The sequence below is a fragment of the Apiospora aurea genome, assembly GCF_038362705.1.
Source record: "Apiospora aurea strain CBS 24483 chromosome Unknown utg000010l_segment0_segment0, whole genome shotgun sequence".
NCBI lineage: Eukaryota > Fungi > Ascomycota > Sordariomycetes > Amphisphaeriales > Apiosporaceae > Apiospora > Apiospora aurea.
This window is the reverse complement of record NW_027117397.1, coordinates 926,612-943,310: the sequence shown is the minus strand read 5'-3', so window position 1 is coordinate 943,310 and position 16,699 is coordinate 926,612. Positions and strand designations below refer to the sequence as shown.

Below are 16,699 nucleotides of genomic sequence, written 5' to 3'. Positions count from 1 at the left end.
TATTTGTAGGAACTGGCAGGAGGACCTGGGCCTCTGGTCGAAGGAACGCTGGGCGGATACGACTTATGGGCACCCAAAATAACAAAGTGGAAAATCCTTGTGCCCTACAATGGAAAACATGCGGCTCTGCTGAATTTTCCACGGTCAGAGGACTCTGCTGGAAGACTATAAGACTGTATGATGCCGTTGCCTTTGAGAGGTCTTCATCTCGCAGAACACAGAACGATCAGATTTAGAGACTCCGCACAAAATCATCGCCAGTTTAAGATCGCTCAGTAAGAAACTCACATACATACATAGCCTGGGCAAGATGCCTGTAAGTAATCCTCAGTGTTTTAGACAACCCCCACATTGGACGGAAGGAGCTACGTGGCTAACATTCTCGGGATGGACAGACGCAAAAATACTACGAGAGAAGGGAGACCTCACGGACGAGCCTTCCCCCCGTGCAAACCGCAACTTTAGCCCCGACCGAGTCTATCTCAAGAAAACAGAAGAGCATCGTGGCGGCCGACGCAGGGAGCCAGCGTGCCACGGAGACTACCGCAGTCACCGCCATTCGCACAAGTCCCCGGATGACGGGGGGTTTCCTTCGTGCATTGGCTTTGGGGGTAACCAAGGGGTGTGATAACCTCGGCCGCCTATATTGGTATTCAAAAAGCCGTCGACATCATCTTTGACCAGCGCCGACGTTGATGGGGGCTCGGATAAAGGGCACAGGGGGAAGGGAGAGAGGCGCGGAGATAGGCTGAAGCAAGGGAGCTTGGCATTTACACACTACGCTATCCATTTCGTTCCACTTTGTTTCGTTCGTTCTGTTCTATTTCATTTGTTTGGGTAGTGTCACGGGCTATGGCCTGGGTGAAGGCCTTGGCGTCCCTCGAACCATCACGAAGCTATTTCTACACGACCACAATCGCAGCCCGAAACGGGTCCCTTTTCCTTTCTTTCTTTCTTTAGGTTTAGAATACTAGTATGTAGTGGGATCAAATCCGTTGAATAAACCGCTTGAACCATGCTTGTCATACGTTACGTCCCACATGTGCCACTGGTATATCTAATCTGAAAAACAAACAATAGGCAAACCAAGGACAAGGAAAAGGAAGACATGGCATGCCAAGTATTCTTTCGCATCCGCGTCACCGCATTCCATGGCAAGCCTGCCTCTCCTGTCAGTCTCATATCTCAAGCCCATCTAATAAGCCGAGATCACCCGCTGACCTAGAATGTTGCGACCATGGCTGCCGGGTTCTAGGCTAGTCCGCTTCCTCCTCACTCTCATCAACCAGCCCAAAGGCACGCTTGATATCTACGAGAGATGGCATCGTCAGGGGGTCTTGGTCGTTCGTTACCAAAGGTTCCTTGCCGTACTTTTCGTCCACCCGCGCCGGTATCCTTGCCACCAACGACATTGACGATATGGTGCTATCAACAGCCGAATCAGTGGAAAATAGTGCGATTGGGCAGATGACGGAGGATATACAGGCTGATTTGATTAATAAACGATACCCCCGACTCTGATGCCGACATCAACGAATTCGGCGAAGACGAGAGACGGAAGTGGGAAGTGGGAGAGCGAACACAGGGTCGGGGCTACAGAACAAGGCGAGAGATTTGATGTTTGATTAGGCCCGCGAGGTCGCCGCAGCTAAGAAGTAAACGATAGAGAATATACCAATCTGCTTCAAAACTCTATTCAAATCAGAGTCTACACTACCGAGTTGCTAGGAACTGTAAGTGATTCGGTATGGCCGGCACATGTGCCTGCGCATCATCGACTCTAACAGAAAACCATTGAAGCCGCTTTGAGCGCTGGCAGCGCAATTGTCAAGCTTCGTAAGGCGCACGTACTGGTACAGATTGGGGACTGCTCGTTTAGATGAAGGCTAGTATCTTCTTGCATGGGTTCTCATCTCGCTTCCTCAGATATTGGATACATCACTATGTGAAAGTGCTCGAGTTTGTGTCTTGTTTGTCAAATTACCCCTTGTTGGACCAGAAGACTCAGTACTGGCAGGCCCAGAGAGTGGGAATCGATGTGCATACGTGGGCGGCGGGATTGGGTAGGTCGGCCTGAGCAGCACGTGAAAGAAACGCCCGGTCTCATCTGAGGTTACACCTCATTCGTGGCAAAGTCAACTTGCAGGCAATTACGACACGTCATCTCGCTATGTACCAAAATGCCAGGTTCGGTATCGCAATTTTGAGAGGCATTGAATGGATGAGAGTTGATTTTGGGAAAACTCGTCTACGTGCAGGAACCTTCCCGCAGCCTGGATATCGGATAAATCGAGCAAGCGGTGCGTGCTGCATATCGAAACAACAACAAGCCAGGAGGCGAACTGCAGCTGCAGGGCGTCAGGCCCAAACCGAGGCTGAGATTGCTGACTCAAGGTAGATACAAGGCTTTCTTTGAAGGCACCATTCCCTTCATCACCCGTCCTTAGCTATCTTTTTACCTCCGTTTCAAGGACTGCACACCATGCGGAACACAACCTACACCGCGTCGCAGTAGGCCATGCTACCTAAGCTTTCACACAATTTCCTTCATTTCGATTCTAGAGTCTCGTCGCCTTCGTAAATCACAGTGAGGTACGCAGACGCAGTCTTCGATCCAGCCTTCGCACCACATTGAACCCAATTCCTCTCCGCCCCCAGCATATAAGCAACCTTTCGACTAAGCTTGCTCACGTGTACACGGGCCCTTCATGCTTTCGGGTCTGAGCTGAGTGGTTCTCTTGTAAAGGCCCTGTGCAGACGTTACACAGAACAGGCAGCAACGCCGATACCATGGCGGCACCAAGCCGTGGTGAGCCAAGTTATGCTCGTCGCGCTCTTGGTACAACCCACGCTCCTGGCGCTTCTGGCGTGGATTTCCATGGCGAAGACCTTTGGGGTGAGGCCAGCAACAGTGACTATGTTCGGAAGCGTACGTACAGTACTTACCTCGACCACAACGAACAGGCTGTCATCCCAGACTCGAAGTCGCAACGAACTATACCCAATGGCGTCGAGGAGTCCACAATGGATGATATTTTTGGGCTTTTAGACAACGAGCAGCCAGGGATGCTTGGATTCTGGGGCACTGACGACGGCAGTGCCATTGACCTTACCGATGAGCAGCCTATTCACGCGAGTAGTGCTGGGACTTTTTACCCCAGGGATCTTGCCCATGCTGCAGTTCAGCGGCAGTGGCTTGGGTCAACCTTTCCCTATCCATGCCCATTGCCCGAGAACAACGCTCATTTTCAGCGACACCCTGGAGCCATCGAGGACGGTGCTGTGAGCCCTCTTGAGAACAGAGCTATTAACTCCAACTATCACCCCGGCTCCCCCATGGCTGAGATCATATGGCGTACGAGTAACTACAACTACGCCGCCGGCACCGACGAAGATGGCAATGACCTAGACGGTCGCATCATCTTCCCATCTGCTTATAGTGCAGAGGACTCGGAGCAAGTGAAGGCACTTCTGGCAAACATTTCGACTGAAACAGCCACTGCCGACAGTAACCAATGTGACAGTACTCCTCCCGCACTGAAAGAGCCCCTATACAAGCATCAACAGATTGCTCTGAAATGGATGAAAGGCATGGAAGCCGATGAGCACAAGCGCGGCGGCATACTTGCTGATGACATGGGTCTCGGTAAGACAATATCAACACTCGCGCTTATTGTTTGGGATCTTGATCCTTCAAGCCGCCGTTCATCGGGTTTCTCGGTCACCAACGTCGTCGTTGCGCCAGTGTCGCTCATTCGTCAGTGGGAGAAGGAAATTGCTAATAAGCTCAAGTACGCATATTCCCTTTCGGTCCACAACTACCATAGAAAGAAGTTGTCCTATAACGAGTTGCGCAAATTCGATGTGGTGTTGACATCCTATGGCAAGCTGGGCACAGAGTGTAGAGCATTGGAGGCCTTCACCCAGGAAAGGGTCGCGAACGAAGAACCGGTCGACAGGAACATTCTGGCAGAGAAGTTCCCTTTCATCTGCGCCAAAGAACCATTTGGGCGTCTCATTCTAGACGAATCGCAGATGATCAAGAACAAATCAACTCAAATGCACCAAGCCGTCTGTCGCATTCCAGCCAAGTACAGATGGTGTCTCTCAGGCACCCCTATGATGAACAATGTGGGTGAGATGGGCTCTCTCATCCATTTCCTGCGGATCAAGCCCTACAGTGATCCGACGCAATTCAAGCGGAAGTTCAGTGCATTGTACCCCAAGAACAACAGCCGCGAAAACCTGCAGAATGTCATGAAGAGTCTTCAGGTCCTACTGCGCGCCATCATGCTGCGGCGTACCAAGACCTCAACCATTGACGGTGCTCCCACCATCACACTGCCGGAGAAGACGGAAGTCACTGATTATGTCTTCTTCATAGAAGATAAGTAGAAGTACTATAATGATCTAGCAAATCAATCTCGAGTCGAGTTCAGCAGATTCCTACGAGCGGGCACTGTGGGCAAGCACTATCACCAGGTTTTGGTGAAATTGCTGCGTCTGCGCCAGGCTTGTTGCCATCCATACTTACACATTACCGACCTGGACTTCACTAATAGTGAGGTTTCAGAAAACGAGATGGCCACCCTGGCGAAGGACATCCAGTCCAAGCAGGTTGATGCTCTCAGAGAAGCCGAGGAGCCATTAGAGTGCCCTATATGCTACGAACTCATCTTCAACCCTTCGATCCTTGTTCCGTGCGGCCATTACGCTTGCCACGAATGCCTGCAGCTACACATGACCACGCCGACCAAGAGATGAACCAACTTGGCAATGAACGGGCCAAACCGACGTGTTTTATCTGCCGAGGTGAGCTGAACATGAAGAAAACCGTCACCCATGAGGTTTTCAAACCCATATTCAAGGCCGATAGCAATAGCGCTCAGACACAGGGGGTCTCGGACGAGGATTCGGATGACGTAGACGACATAGATGAGCGTGGTAACCTGAAAGACTTTATCGTGGATGATGACGATGAAGAATATGAGCCCGATGCCAAAGACAAAGAAAAGGGCAAGGGCAAGAAGGAAAAGAGCAAGAAGGAGGGCAAAAGAAGGAGAAGAAGGAAGAGGACATTCAGCCGCACATGCTTGCCAAATTACGCAAGAACGTCCCAAACAACAAGCAGACGCACCGGCGATATCTTCGTTATCTGCGTAACATCTGGTTGCCGTCGGCCAAGATCACCAAGTGCATCGAGGTCATTACGGACATTCAGGAATCAGGCGAGAAGACGATCGTCTTCTCGCAGTGGACGCTCCTTCTCGACCTTCTCTAGGTCCCTCTGCAGCATGACCTTCATCTTGAATACTGCCGTTACGACGGAGGGATGCCGGCCAAACAGCGTGACGAAGAAATCCATGATTTTACCGAGAACCCCGATACCAAGGTCATGCTCACTTCGCTGAAAGCCGGGAATGCAGGGCTAAACCTGATCTGCGCGACTCGGGTCATCATTCTGGACCCCTTCTGGAACCCCTTTATCGAGAAGCAGGCGGTCGACCGTACCTACCGTATTGGTCAGAGAAAGCCGGTGGAAGTGCATCGCATCCTTATTAAGGGCACTGTAGAGGACCGGATCATGACCCTGCAGGAGCAGAAGCGGGAGCTGGTGGAAGGAGCGATGGACGAAGAGGTATCCCAGAATCTTTCTCGTCTCGATCAAAACGCCCTGGCCTACCTCTTTAGCGTAAGCACCTAAGCCAGTGAGCAGCCAAGCAGAGGCACAGAAAGCTAGCATGATTGCTGAGCTTACCGGCCAATAGCGGCTCGGCAGTGGCCAATATTCCAGATAAGCCGGGAAGAAGAAGTCCAAGACAGAAACCTGGGGCATCGAGACGGGACACCTTCCCCCATATACCATGCAAAACCTAGCAAATCTCAGAGTCCATCAGGGACAACGAATCGCAGCTAGAGAACTCTATATGAAAGCCTACGGCGGACTCGAACTACTTCTTGGCCCACAAAATCTCAACGTTCAACGCCTTCGTGATGCTATATTGCATTTAGAGAGATCGGATGGCAAATCAAGCAATTCCTCCTGTACTTTCGAAACACTAGCATGCTAATTTCCAGGAACAGATCCAATCCTGCCGCCTACGTACAAACACGACAAGCATAAAAGGCGCCGCCTGGAATAAGGCGATGTATTGGAAGGTGTGAGCAACCAATCTGATGTGGCAGCACGCTACATCATGTTTCAGTGCGAGATGAAGGCACATTAAGGTTAAGGAAGGCCTATGTGCCCCATGTAAGGAGCACATGTCTGAAGAGGGATGAGTTGGCGTGCGCTCCGACACCAAGGACCCGTATATATGATATGAGATAGACCCGATAGACAGATGCGAAATCCAAGGCTTTGAACCCCCGCCTCTCAGGACCTGGTTTGTTAGACAGCAAAGGATAAAAATCTGTCGATTGCTAGATAAATTGTGATGACTAATTAAGTGAGCCTCGGCACGAGCAGTAGCGAGGAATTCGCTATAGGCAAATAACGAAGATAGGTGGAAATGAGAGTGGAGAGCGTTAATTTTGATAAAATACGTTCAAGGCTTCAGGAGTAAAACCACTGTATGTTCGGCAGCAGCATCGTTAGTGACCCCAAGTCCATGCGGGGATGGGGTAAAAGAACGCAGAATGCCCCTCGAAAATTCACTCTCTTCCCCAAGCTTGACGTTCAAACCAAAGACAGACACCCTTAGCAATAGCCTTATCTACACAATCAAGTTTTCGACAGGATGGCAACCATTGCTCGAAATGACCTGCACGGAGATGGCGCAGTTGCGGCTATCAAGACCTGTGAAATCGGTGACAACACCGGCCATCACCGGATCGTCTCGTACTGTCTTGGTGGACTGCGAAGACGAGCTTGACGGCCGATTTCTTGCCGTTTGCTTCCAGAGGTGTCCGAGCGCCTGCATGGACTGACTGGTGGCCATGGGTACGGGGCTTCTGTATGCTCCATTTACCCCGGCCATGGCTTGCTAGTGAGACTTGTCGCGACCCATAAGATAGGTTCAGAGCAGCCCGAATCTGGAATTGGTTGCCTCATTTGTTCTTACTGCATATGCCGTGAGAGAACGTGGGGTTGGTTGCATAACGTCGTAGCATGGAGACCCGCTGCCGGCCTCTGATTAGTCGAGCGTTCCGTGCCAACATGAATTGCTGTGCCATCATCCAAGGAGTGGTTGCTCCTCTCCCACCGGACGACTGAGGTTTTACCAAAGCGGATGAAACCGTGTTGTTCTGGTCGAGCTGGCGTCGTAAGTCGTCGATTCCTTCATGGAAGCTGTCCTTAGACTGGCGTAACGGGGCTTCATAGGCGCAATTGGCTACCCGCGCTCACTGCATCTGGCGCAAGGATGTCTCCGTCGTATTAAAGTAGTAAGCAACAGAACGCAACAGACGACCTTCGAACAAAGAAAAGGGTATCTTGGCGCGCTTGTTCAGTCCAAAGCTTAAAAGTTACGAGGCCTGAACCATGACTTTCTAGGCACGGCTTTTGAGAGGACAGTAGCTAGGTAGGGATGAGACAGACAATTCTAATCAGGCTGGGCACCGCTACTACTGGAACGTAGTTAGGACGTGGCTCCAGAACCCATTGTGGTCAGAAGTCAGAAGGATTTCTGGCCCAGCTTTTGTCGCTGCCCCAGGAGGTTGAGGCGGGGTTGGTTCTCAATGGCGCGGGGTCGCGAAGCGGCTCTAGGGACCTGACCCATTACACTAGTAGCGCTAGTGCGCCAAAGGTAGTGTTCTAGTGCATTTTACAGCAGTAGAGACGAACAGAACTCAGAACCGGTGCTAAGTCGCAATGTGGCCGATTGAATTCTGCCGACACATAAACGGGCCCAGAAGCATGGAGTCAGTAGCACGTCGGAACCGTCCAGTGTCTAATTAGCTTCGCCAGAAGCAGCGCCTAGCGGTCAAGGGCTGTTCACGCGGGAGTGGAAGCGGTAGTGGGACAGTTCGGGTGTGAGGGGATTTGGCGGCGGCTATAGATAAACCGCTTCTCATGAGAAGCGCCAAAAATCCGAAATGATATACTGCTGGCCGCATTCGATGCAAGCCCTTATATCTCCTCCGCGCAATATCCGCTCTCAGTCAGATATTGTCAATTCGACTCTTCCACCGCATGGCTATTACCATAAAATCCAGGTTAGCTTCCGTTATTCAATCTAATGAGGTAGAGTAGGGTGCCAAACAGGGTCCCAACACCATGTATGGGCATAGCAATTGGCCATTGTACGCTCCAGGGCCCTTGGTTCCGTCTCTAGCTTGCAGCTCTTTAATGACTTAGTACAGATGTTCAGGTGTATAATACATAACTCATCTCTAGTTGACCTGCATTGAGGTGGGAAAGGCTTGCTACAAGCAGCCTAGGTCCAGCTAGGACGAGCTAGCGATAGTCTTTTGCCTGCTAAATTTATTTAAGGTTGTTTTGAGCTTCCTGAGGCACACTCGATCCCCAGCTCGTACGGGCACAGGCTGTACGAGAAGTGCGAGCAGTCCATGGCGCCGGCCCGGCGCACGCTTTTGTCGAACACATTCTGACCGAGGTGCCCAAACCCGGCCGGCTGGCAGTCGCTCACGAGGTCATCGAGCGCCTCCATCCCCTCCGCGTCGTCATCGGCGATGGGGAACCATGCCTTGGCCTGCCGGGTGTCAGGGCGGTCCCAGCGGATCGTGATGGAGACGGGCTTAGGCTCGCGGGTCGACGCGGTAGCCGTGGCTGCTTCCTTGCCATGCACTGTCTTACGCTTCTTGCTCGCCTGGGCGTCTTTGTCGACGCGGGATGGTGGCGCTGCGCTTTCGCCCGGTGAACGAAGGGCGGCCAGCTCAGCCAGGGAGATGGCGCCGCCGCAGGTAAAGGTCGAGTTGCTCCCCGACGACAAGAAGTCGGTCAGGACCTGGGAAAGGTCGGTAGTGGGCTGGTCGCTGCCCGTGCCATTTTGTTTCTTGGGGGCTTTCGCCTCTGGCCTACCCGACCTCTTCCTCTGGGGAGCCATCGTGATGTTCTATCGATGATGTAAGAGTATCAAAAGAGGTTACATCCAGCAATGAAGTAACTAGGAAGGAGAGATCGGGAGGGAGATGGATCCATATATATATCTCAAAGTTTGGCCGCCACCTTTCCTTTCCTGGTCAAGATGTGACACTCTTTCAGTTTGTCTCCCCTCCCAATGCGACCTGACCCCTATAGATTTTCGCGTTCCTCGCCACCGCGTAGCCGGGATAATAGACGACACCCCTGTTCGTTTGGTCGCAAGAGCAGCATCCAATAGCCTGTCGTCTAAACTCGTGGAACGGGATTTTAAGAACCGCGTATATGTCAGGGGCGGGAAACGGGTTTCAGCCAGGATAGAAACACCGCATCCCTGGTTGTTTACTTTTAACCAGAGTATCCTCCAATACGCTGTTGTATTGATTCGCGGAACGCCCTGTTCCATGGTAAGACAGCAGCCGAAGCAACGTAGGGTGCAGCAAAGGCCCATAAACCGGGGGTGGTCTAGGCAATACTCCTGCACTAATAGCTACCTTTTTCTGTATATATGCTGATCGGAAAAAGGCAAGTGACGAGCCACTCAGTGAAGACTGGCCACAGAGACTAGCCTCATACAAAATCATGCTAAATGGACCGTTCAGGCGGTGACCAGGTGCTCCTTCTTACCAGGATGAGGCAGCCCTGCATACGAAAACGAAATTGGTCGCACGAGTACTCGGCCTGGTACAGTAATGACCAGGTTAGGTTATAAAGCAAGACCCCTGGCATGCTTGAGCAGACAACGCGTGTGTGCCGACCCGTACTGGCAGTCTTTGAGGCTTCACTGGCTCTGCGAATGTGATAAACGACATGAAGTGATCACAGTGTACAGCATCAACGCATGTTGTGTTTTAGTAGATGTATGACCACGACGTAGCAGCGTTTGAAGCAGCCGCTCAAACGCGCTCCAGCTACACGATGCAGAAGAAAAGCATGGATCGCAACGGAGTGAGCCATGTAGAAAAGGCTCGCTGCATGCCCGGATTGCTTCCCATTGGCTCGCAAGCGATAAGAGCAGGGCACCAGGTCAATATCGTGACGATGCAGACGATACACGCATCTCCTGTTTCATTGCCGCACTTTGGCCATTTCGTCAATTCAAATGAGGCCACGTCATCGAAGACGCCATTGCCCACAGGCAGAAGTCGGCCGCGCAGCTACTCCGTGCGCAATGCGTATGCGACATAGCTGTTGAGGCAAAATAGAAATGGAAGCGCTAGGACGAGTTGCACCAATACTCTCGACCGCGTCCTGTTTCAACGAGATGGAGGTCGATGTTGACAACGACCGGAATTCCGTTTCCCCGTCGCCAAACTATATCTCAACTCTGAGCACCAGACCCGCAACTCCGCTCAAATCCCCTCGAAGTACTAGCGTCTCGGCGCCCGAACGCGCAACTCAGCCTTCGAGACCTGCACAGCCAGGCAATAGAGTCAGTAAATGAACCATTACCACTCGCCCGTCCACCGGCCGAGAAACCAGCAACAACCATCTCAAGGCGACCACGGCACCAATGGAAAGGTATGACCTACGACGGCTCCCAGTGGAATCGTATCAGTTGCTCGTTGATTAAAGCGTAGGAGGTGCGGATGACACACAACCGAACTTGAGGTTCTTAGCTACTATGAACGTCATTACTGGTGACTCGGAATTGAGATCCCGATACATTTGGCGGCAGAGGGTTGTATAAATGATCAAGGCCGATCGTAGTGACCTTTCTTTATCTCAGAGCTATCACCATCGCTGCGCTAGCGGTCCACGTAAGGATACTCTACTTCCGCGATGCCGCCGCTATCTCCACCGTTTGCAGCGAAGCATTAACTAGACAAGGCCCTCGACCAGCCCTCTCATCCCACCTTAAGCTTCAGAACCGACGCAGTGTCTGGGACTTTCTTGATATAGTTATGCGCAAAGGATCCACACTCGATCGCCGATAACCGGGATCTCTGAGCTGTCGGTGGTTAAGTGAAACATACTTGCCTTGGTTAGCATGTCTTCATCGGAAAGCGTGAGCCCTTTCTTCGTCTGATTCCTCATCCAGTTCACGAATGTACGCTCCACGCCTATGTTCTCCCCATGAGCCACTGCGATTCTCCTGGGACAGCAATGTATCTTTATTTCGCAGGACCTTGGACACAGTACTAGGTCTGGGTTAGAATTGTCCAATTCTTTCTTAGTTGGCTTGTCGTCCTCGCCTTCTTTCTACGCCGAACTTAGATCTGATCTCGGTTTCTTTACTCTTTGGGTTTTCTGCAGCGTATTGGCACACCCGTCTCCTGTCGTCGTCGGACAGGATTTTTCGTGGCTTGGCGGTAGTGATAGAGTGGTTCCGGGGCCTGCTTCGTGTCCCAGCGGTGACCTATAAAGACATTGCCTATTGTCGGGCTTAGGAATGGAAGGCCAGCTATTTAGATAGCACACTCCTTCTCCCGCCAACATACTACGTATATTCAATCAAACAAAGCAATGATTTAATAGAATTTGACTACGTATCTAAGGAAGAGAGAAAGGAGAAAGGAGAAATATGGGAAAGACTAGCAAATCAGACCTGCTGTTTCCATGGTCCCCCGCGCCAACCTGACATTCTACCGGGTCATGACAGGAGCCTTGAATGTTCCAAGCACTTTATCTAACTTTGCAGTGAGTTCGTAAACCTCTTTTTGCAAATGCGACACTGCAGACTCTTCCAACTGTTTTTCTAAGAGTTTTCGATTTTCGTCTGTCCAACCTCTTTTTGTGCCAACTTTCTTCTTTCCATGCGTCTTCTTGCTAGTCCCCGTTTCGCTGTGGGGTTTCTCGAATATGATGCCTTTACCCTCGCAGATAGCAATAGCTGGGTCACCAAAACCTTTCTGATAGCATATTGCTGTACTACGGCTGGCGGCACGGAAGACATTCTTACCCTTAAATTGGAGGAGGCAATAGATTGCTGGGTACGCCTTTTCTGATCCTCCACCTTTCGACCAAGCATCCTGAATCCCGGTAATGTCCGCCTTTTCGTAATGATGGACTGTTTTGAGATACTCGTATTCCGGATGCATCTCGGGGAAGTTGATATATTCTGAATCATATGCGTCGATATCCTCGCAAAGGAGTCCATGAGGTGTCATCAGGGAGATTTTATCTTTTTTATCTGACACCGGGTTCGACTTTCTCCTCCACGCGATGAAGATCTTATCTCCAGCCTTTTTTCTGGGGTATGCACTGTAGCAATGATCCCACTTGGAATCAATCGACGTATCAAAATTGGCTGGCGGTGGCGGGGTATGCTGCAGAGATGCCCAGTCTCCGGGGATATTTCTTGTTACCAGGTACTTTTGAATCGTGGCGTGAAGGGTCTGAAGCTCTCTGGACAAGGCCTCCTTATCGTCACCAATCGCACCATCCTCACGGACGGCGACAAGGCCTTCCTGCAATACAGCTTCGCCTCGGTCGATGACAAGTCAACCATTGAGATCGACATGCCGCTGCGCTCGTACGCGCGCCAGCAGGAGCCCGAGGACGCCGAGATGGGCTGGTGCACTATGCGCATCTACCTCGGCAGCTGCATGCTCGGCGCGCCCTTCACAACTCGGGCCTTCTTCGCAGCCAACGATGACCGCGTCGAGCTCACCCTGGCCAAGGGCGGTGTGGCCGAGCGTGGCAGCAAAATCAACCACGACCAGGTTGTAGATAGGATTCCTTCAGCGTGTGCTATGAGGTTTTTAGACTATGCAATCTAATATCAGCAGTAGTAGTTATAATATGCGGGCTGCATCAATATAAGTGGTCGACACATCCTAACTTACATGAATTGTATCCAAACACGCGAAAGCCTGAATAAAACACCCATGTGTCAAAAGAAAAAGCGGGCGAATCCTCAAGTAGGTTGCGGACGGGTATGCGGTGTGTGCCATGCCGCCAACAGCACGGCTCATCGTCACTCATTATTACTTTTCTGCGTGGACACTCAATACTACATTATGCCCAGATGCAAACCTTGCTGGGGATTTAGCCTTGGACAACACATCTAACTAGATATCTAAAGGGCACGCAGCTAGGACTAATACCCGGAGGCCAAAGCCCTGCCTCTTACGGGCATACCAAGTAACATATAGAGTGCAGCTGAGTTTTCGAAATGCATGATCTATAAACCCTGTGACGACACCAGTAACAGGACTATCCGTAAATCTAGTTGAAAACAACGTCGGCCAATTACCATCGGTCGTTGGTATCTGCCATCGAGCGGACGCGGTCGCGAGCCACGACTCGCGCTCACGTAGATGCTACTACAAGTCTAGCGCTGAAATGCACGCGCGAACGAGGAGTCTCGGATGAGGTGAGCCATGGACTAAATGTACGAAGGCTTTCACTAACTAACTAATGTAGAAACCAGCAGCCGTGGCTCTAGTAATTTCCTAGACAGCCCAGGCAGCCTCAAGGAGTTCATAATTTCTAACTCGGCCTTGGACGAGAATAGCTTTGCTCTCTCCGAGCAGCCCTGTCCCTCAACTGATGGAGAGGGTCAGTCCAGTACGTTGAGGTCCCCCCCAGAGGAGCGGTCGCCCTCCGACGTTGGACGTCTCGACAGGCTACTGGCCACTCTACATAATGTACTTGCCCAGGTTCAGAAATCGGTGGGGATGTTGGAGGAATTAGTACTACAGCAGACAGCGTCGCCAAGTTTGGCAGAGAAGCAGGTCAACTGAAGAAGTACGAGAGCGAGATACAATAATTTCATTAAGGGAGCAGCTTCGAAACGTCGTTGCAGACGAACTTCGAGGGCTTATCACGCATTTCGCTTTGACTTGAGGCTACTCTGCTGTTCATACCTTAGTCTCCGTGTAGACAACGAGTTTCAACTCCTGCCGACGCACACCCCGCAGGCCAGTACTCTGCCCACTTCTTATTCTGAATCACACACCGACCTCTGGGTTTTCCAACATCCTAACCATTTCCTCACATGTTATACGCACCCATTTTCCATTCATGGCATTATACCCGCTGAACCTCTCCGACTTTTCGTCCCAAACAAGCGTTACGGCGTACCCATAACCGCCCGGCTGCACAACCAACGACAGGAAAGGCAGGCCTGCCAGCACATAGATCGAAAGGTCCTCCCTGCTCCATGTTTCCTGCCCGTTATCTTCACACCACAATGTACGTCGTCGCTTCCAACGGAAGTGTTGGGCCACTGGCGTGATATTGGAGACGACGACCTTGACGAGGCGCACGGGCAATTTGTGTTGTCTAGATCCATCCGGACAGCCTCTTGCACGTTTGCATGTCCCTGGGCTATCGGTTGGCCTTGCCCTCCGGTCTCGACATGGGGTTCTTGAAAGTCCCGCTTCAGGTAGTTCCGAGGCGGCCTCCTCCATCGGCATTGGTACAGCAGGATCTGGGGGAGACCATGCGCGTTGCTCTCGCGGAAGGGATGTTTCGACGGAGTCTGAATCCTCCGGATCGTCCTGCGCGGGAAGATAGCCCTTCACCAGGTCGGCTCCGACCAAGGATGGGATGTATGGTGATCCAGGGCTAAGGGGACGAGCTTGTGCTGTATCGTCATTCGCCGTTCCATCATGCTCAAACCCAACCTCCACGAGCTCGTCCCAGGCCTTCCACCACATGTCGCCACATTCTGCGGGATTTGGTTCCATGAAGTGTAGCATGTCGTCCAATACTGAGCCCCCTAAGTTGCTGCCATTGAGGCATTCAGATGGTAATGGTGTTTCTGGGGAAACGGCATCGCTGGAGAAGAAGTATGCTGCCTGGTCTTCTGTCCATGGGGGGAGAGTAGAACGGATACTCCCACCGTCTGGCCATTCAAGCTCGAGTGATAGACCAGGATAGGGGAATTCGAAGCAGGAGGGAGACTGATCTGCCTCTAGTCGATAGGTTCGATCGTTTGTCTGCGGCAAGGTCATGATGTATAGGGCGTCTGCTTCGTCAGCAGTGTCAATAGTGATCTTTCCAGCGGTGCACATCGTCGTGGAGGTCTTGTGGTTGAGAAAAGTGAAGAAAGGGAAGAAAAAGGGATTCTGTCTAATGAAGGGTGTACGGGTTTATATGGTATCTGGCTGTGCCGGGCACGTCGATCATCAAGTGTTGCCGAGGGCTGCGGAAATTCACATCCGACCGTGAGGCAGTTTCCTGTTGGTCGACTTGAAAGCCTGTTTGTGGTTGCAACCATCCATCGTCTCTCTCGCATGGAGGCCTCCCTCGACATCTTGTGTCGTTCAATGGATGATGTGGCATAACTAGGTACAATACGACTGCTTGAACAGACCATTAGTATCAAGCTTCATGTCTAGAACAGCACGTTCATAGACTGTGCATAATATGTAAAAGATCAGCCCTCCCAACCACGAAGAATCCCATTTCTGCGGCAAGCCAGGAGCTATATTCTTCCAGCCGTCTACGACGCACCATGAACATCAGATTACGCAATATCGCCACCGGGGCAGTTTTACTGCTTAACAGTTTGGCATCTACCCGTCGACCTTTGACACAGCGTTTTTCTGACTTGACATTAGAAGAACGCAGTCCCTACCCACTACAGCTCACGACTGATGCCCACCCGGATCTCTTGGTATGCAATGAACAAGTATCGAGTCCTTGTACAGTCATAGCGACTTTCTGGGATACCATGGGAGTCACGATTAATGTGGACTTCCCGCTGGATATGGGCTATAAGAGGTTCCCGGACGATCATGCGTATAAGGCCATTTCTCTGTCCGCTTAGTTCAAGGGGAACATGTGTCAATGGCGAACAGTGGATGGTGCATTTTGGACTCTACCAACCGGCAAAGCGGCGAATTTTGGGCCCCCAGGCCAGATTGTGGAAGGACGATGCTGGTCACCGACATGAACTGAACGTTTGACGTACTGGTGATGCCGCCCATGGTTTGCTGGCCTGCAGGTGCCCTCCGGACATGGCAAGGATACAAGAAGACATGGAGCCCAGATACTTTGTCCACACCTGGGCGCAACAAACCGCCATGCCTCTCATTCGGGGCCAATGGTTTCTGAATCATTAATTCCTGAGGAAAAGTTGGGTAGTGGATACTGAGGATATGCCGAGCCGTTCTCGGAGGCGCCCACCGTTGATATGCAGGCCGTTGGTGAATCACGGCTCACAAGGAAACTATGTGTTATAGCTTCGAGTAGCTTCTGCAGAATGGCAAAGGCTAGTCGTCGATGGTTGTTTATTGGCCACTGAGGTTTGTAAGGTGAAATGGTATTGCTGTTCAACACAAATAGATGAAGAATTTGACATTCGGTGCATGTCTACGAAGTACGGGAAACCGTTTAACCTGCTAAAGCAAGAACTCAGCATGAACATATCCATCAAATTCAGATGGTGTGGATAATCGATAGAGCTGTAGTACCCCTGTGTTATTAGGTACAAATGGCTGAACTCCATAGCCATGCCCTCGTGATGTATGTCTTCATCCTCAAACTAACATAGTAGTGCTTCGAACTTTGTTAGGACGTCGGAGATGCCTTGTAAAAAGCCTACCCCTGAAGCCTTCAATTTCTGGACAGGCCTTTTCCTCTTTTTCAGTTCCCATCCACCTCGCGCGCTCCTGTAGCGTCCAGAGCCTGTGGTATTCATCCGTAAAGGTTGTTTCATATCCATCGTACGCGTGTGTTGCATTGTTGCAGATATATGGGACA

At 51.3% G+C, this 16,699-nt stretch overlaps 7 protein-coding genes across 7 annotated transcripts; 3 read left to right on the top strand and 4 right to left on the bottom strand.

Moving 5' to 3' along the window:
* Positions 1–2,790: 2,790 nt before the first annotated feature.
* PG986_014315 (uncharacterized protein) lies at positions 2,791–4,764 on the top strand (the record flags this gene model as incomplete). Its single annotated transcript, XM_066850537.1, has 2 exons — positions 2,791–4,359; positions 4,396–4,764. 2 exons carry the CDS (start codon positions 2,791–2,793, stop codon positions 4,762–4,764), a joined length of 1,938 nt encoding a protein of 645 aa, XP_066692775.1.
* Positions 4,765–4,823: 59 nt separating this feature from the next.
* Positions 4,824–5,704, top strand: PG986_014314 (uncharacterized protein; the record flags this gene model as incomplete). The annotated part of the gene is made up of 2 exons (XM_066850536.1): positions 4,824–5,159; positions 5,282–5,704. 2 exons carry the CDS (start codon positions 4,824–4,826, stop codon positions 5,702–5,704), a joined length of 759 nt encoding a protein of 252 aa, XP_066692774.1.
* Positions 5,705–6,716: 1,012 nt separating this feature from the next.
* On the bottom strand, positions 6,717–6,941 carry PG986_014313 (uncharacterized protein; the record flags this gene model as incomplete). The annotated part of the gene is made up of 1 exon (XM_066850535.1): positions 6,717–6,941. The coding sequence occupies one exon, from the start codon at positions 6,939–6,941 to the stop codon at positions 6,717–6,719; it is 225 nt and encodes a 74-aa protein (XP_066692773.1).
* A 1,488-nt stretch (positions 6,942–8,429) lies between these two features.
* On the bottom strand, positions 8,430–9,008 carry PG986_014312 (uncharacterized protein; the record flags this gene model as incomplete). Its single annotated transcript, XM_066850534.1, has 1 exon — positions 8,430–9,008. The coding sequence occupies one exon, from the start codon at positions 9,006–9,008 to the stop codon at positions 8,430–8,432; it is 579 nt and encodes a 192-aa protein (XP_066692772.1).
* A 2,620-nt stretch (positions 9,009–11,628) lies between these two features.
* PG986_014311 (uncharacterized protein) lies at positions 11,629–12,153 on the bottom strand (the record flags this gene model as incomplete). Its single annotated transcript, XM_066850533.1, has 1 exon — positions 11,629–12,153. The coding sequence occupies one exon, from the start codon at positions 12,151–12,153 to the stop codon at positions 11,629–11,631; it is 525 nt and encodes a 174-aa protein (XP_066692771.1).
* A 102-nt stretch (positions 12,154–12,255) lies between these two features.
* PG986_014310 (aspartic peptidase domain-containing protein) lies at positions 12,256–12,765 on the top strand (the record flags this gene model as incomplete). The annotated part of the gene is made up of 1 exon (XM_066850532.1): positions 12,256–12,765. The coding sequence occupies one exon, from the start codon at positions 12,256–12,258 to the stop codon at positions 12,763–12,765; it is 510 nt and encodes a 169-aa protein (XP_066692770.1).
* A 1,173-nt stretch (positions 12,766–13,938) lies between these two features.
* PG986_014309 (uncharacterized protein) lies at positions 13,939–15,006 on the bottom strand (the record flags this gene model as incomplete). Its single annotated transcript, XM_066850531.1, has 1 exon — positions 13,939–15,006. One exon carries the CDS (start codon positions 15,004–15,006, stop codon positions 13,939–13,941), a length of 1,068 nt encoding a protein of 355 aa, XP_066692769.1.
* Positions 15,007–16,699: the final 1,693 nt, after the last annotated feature.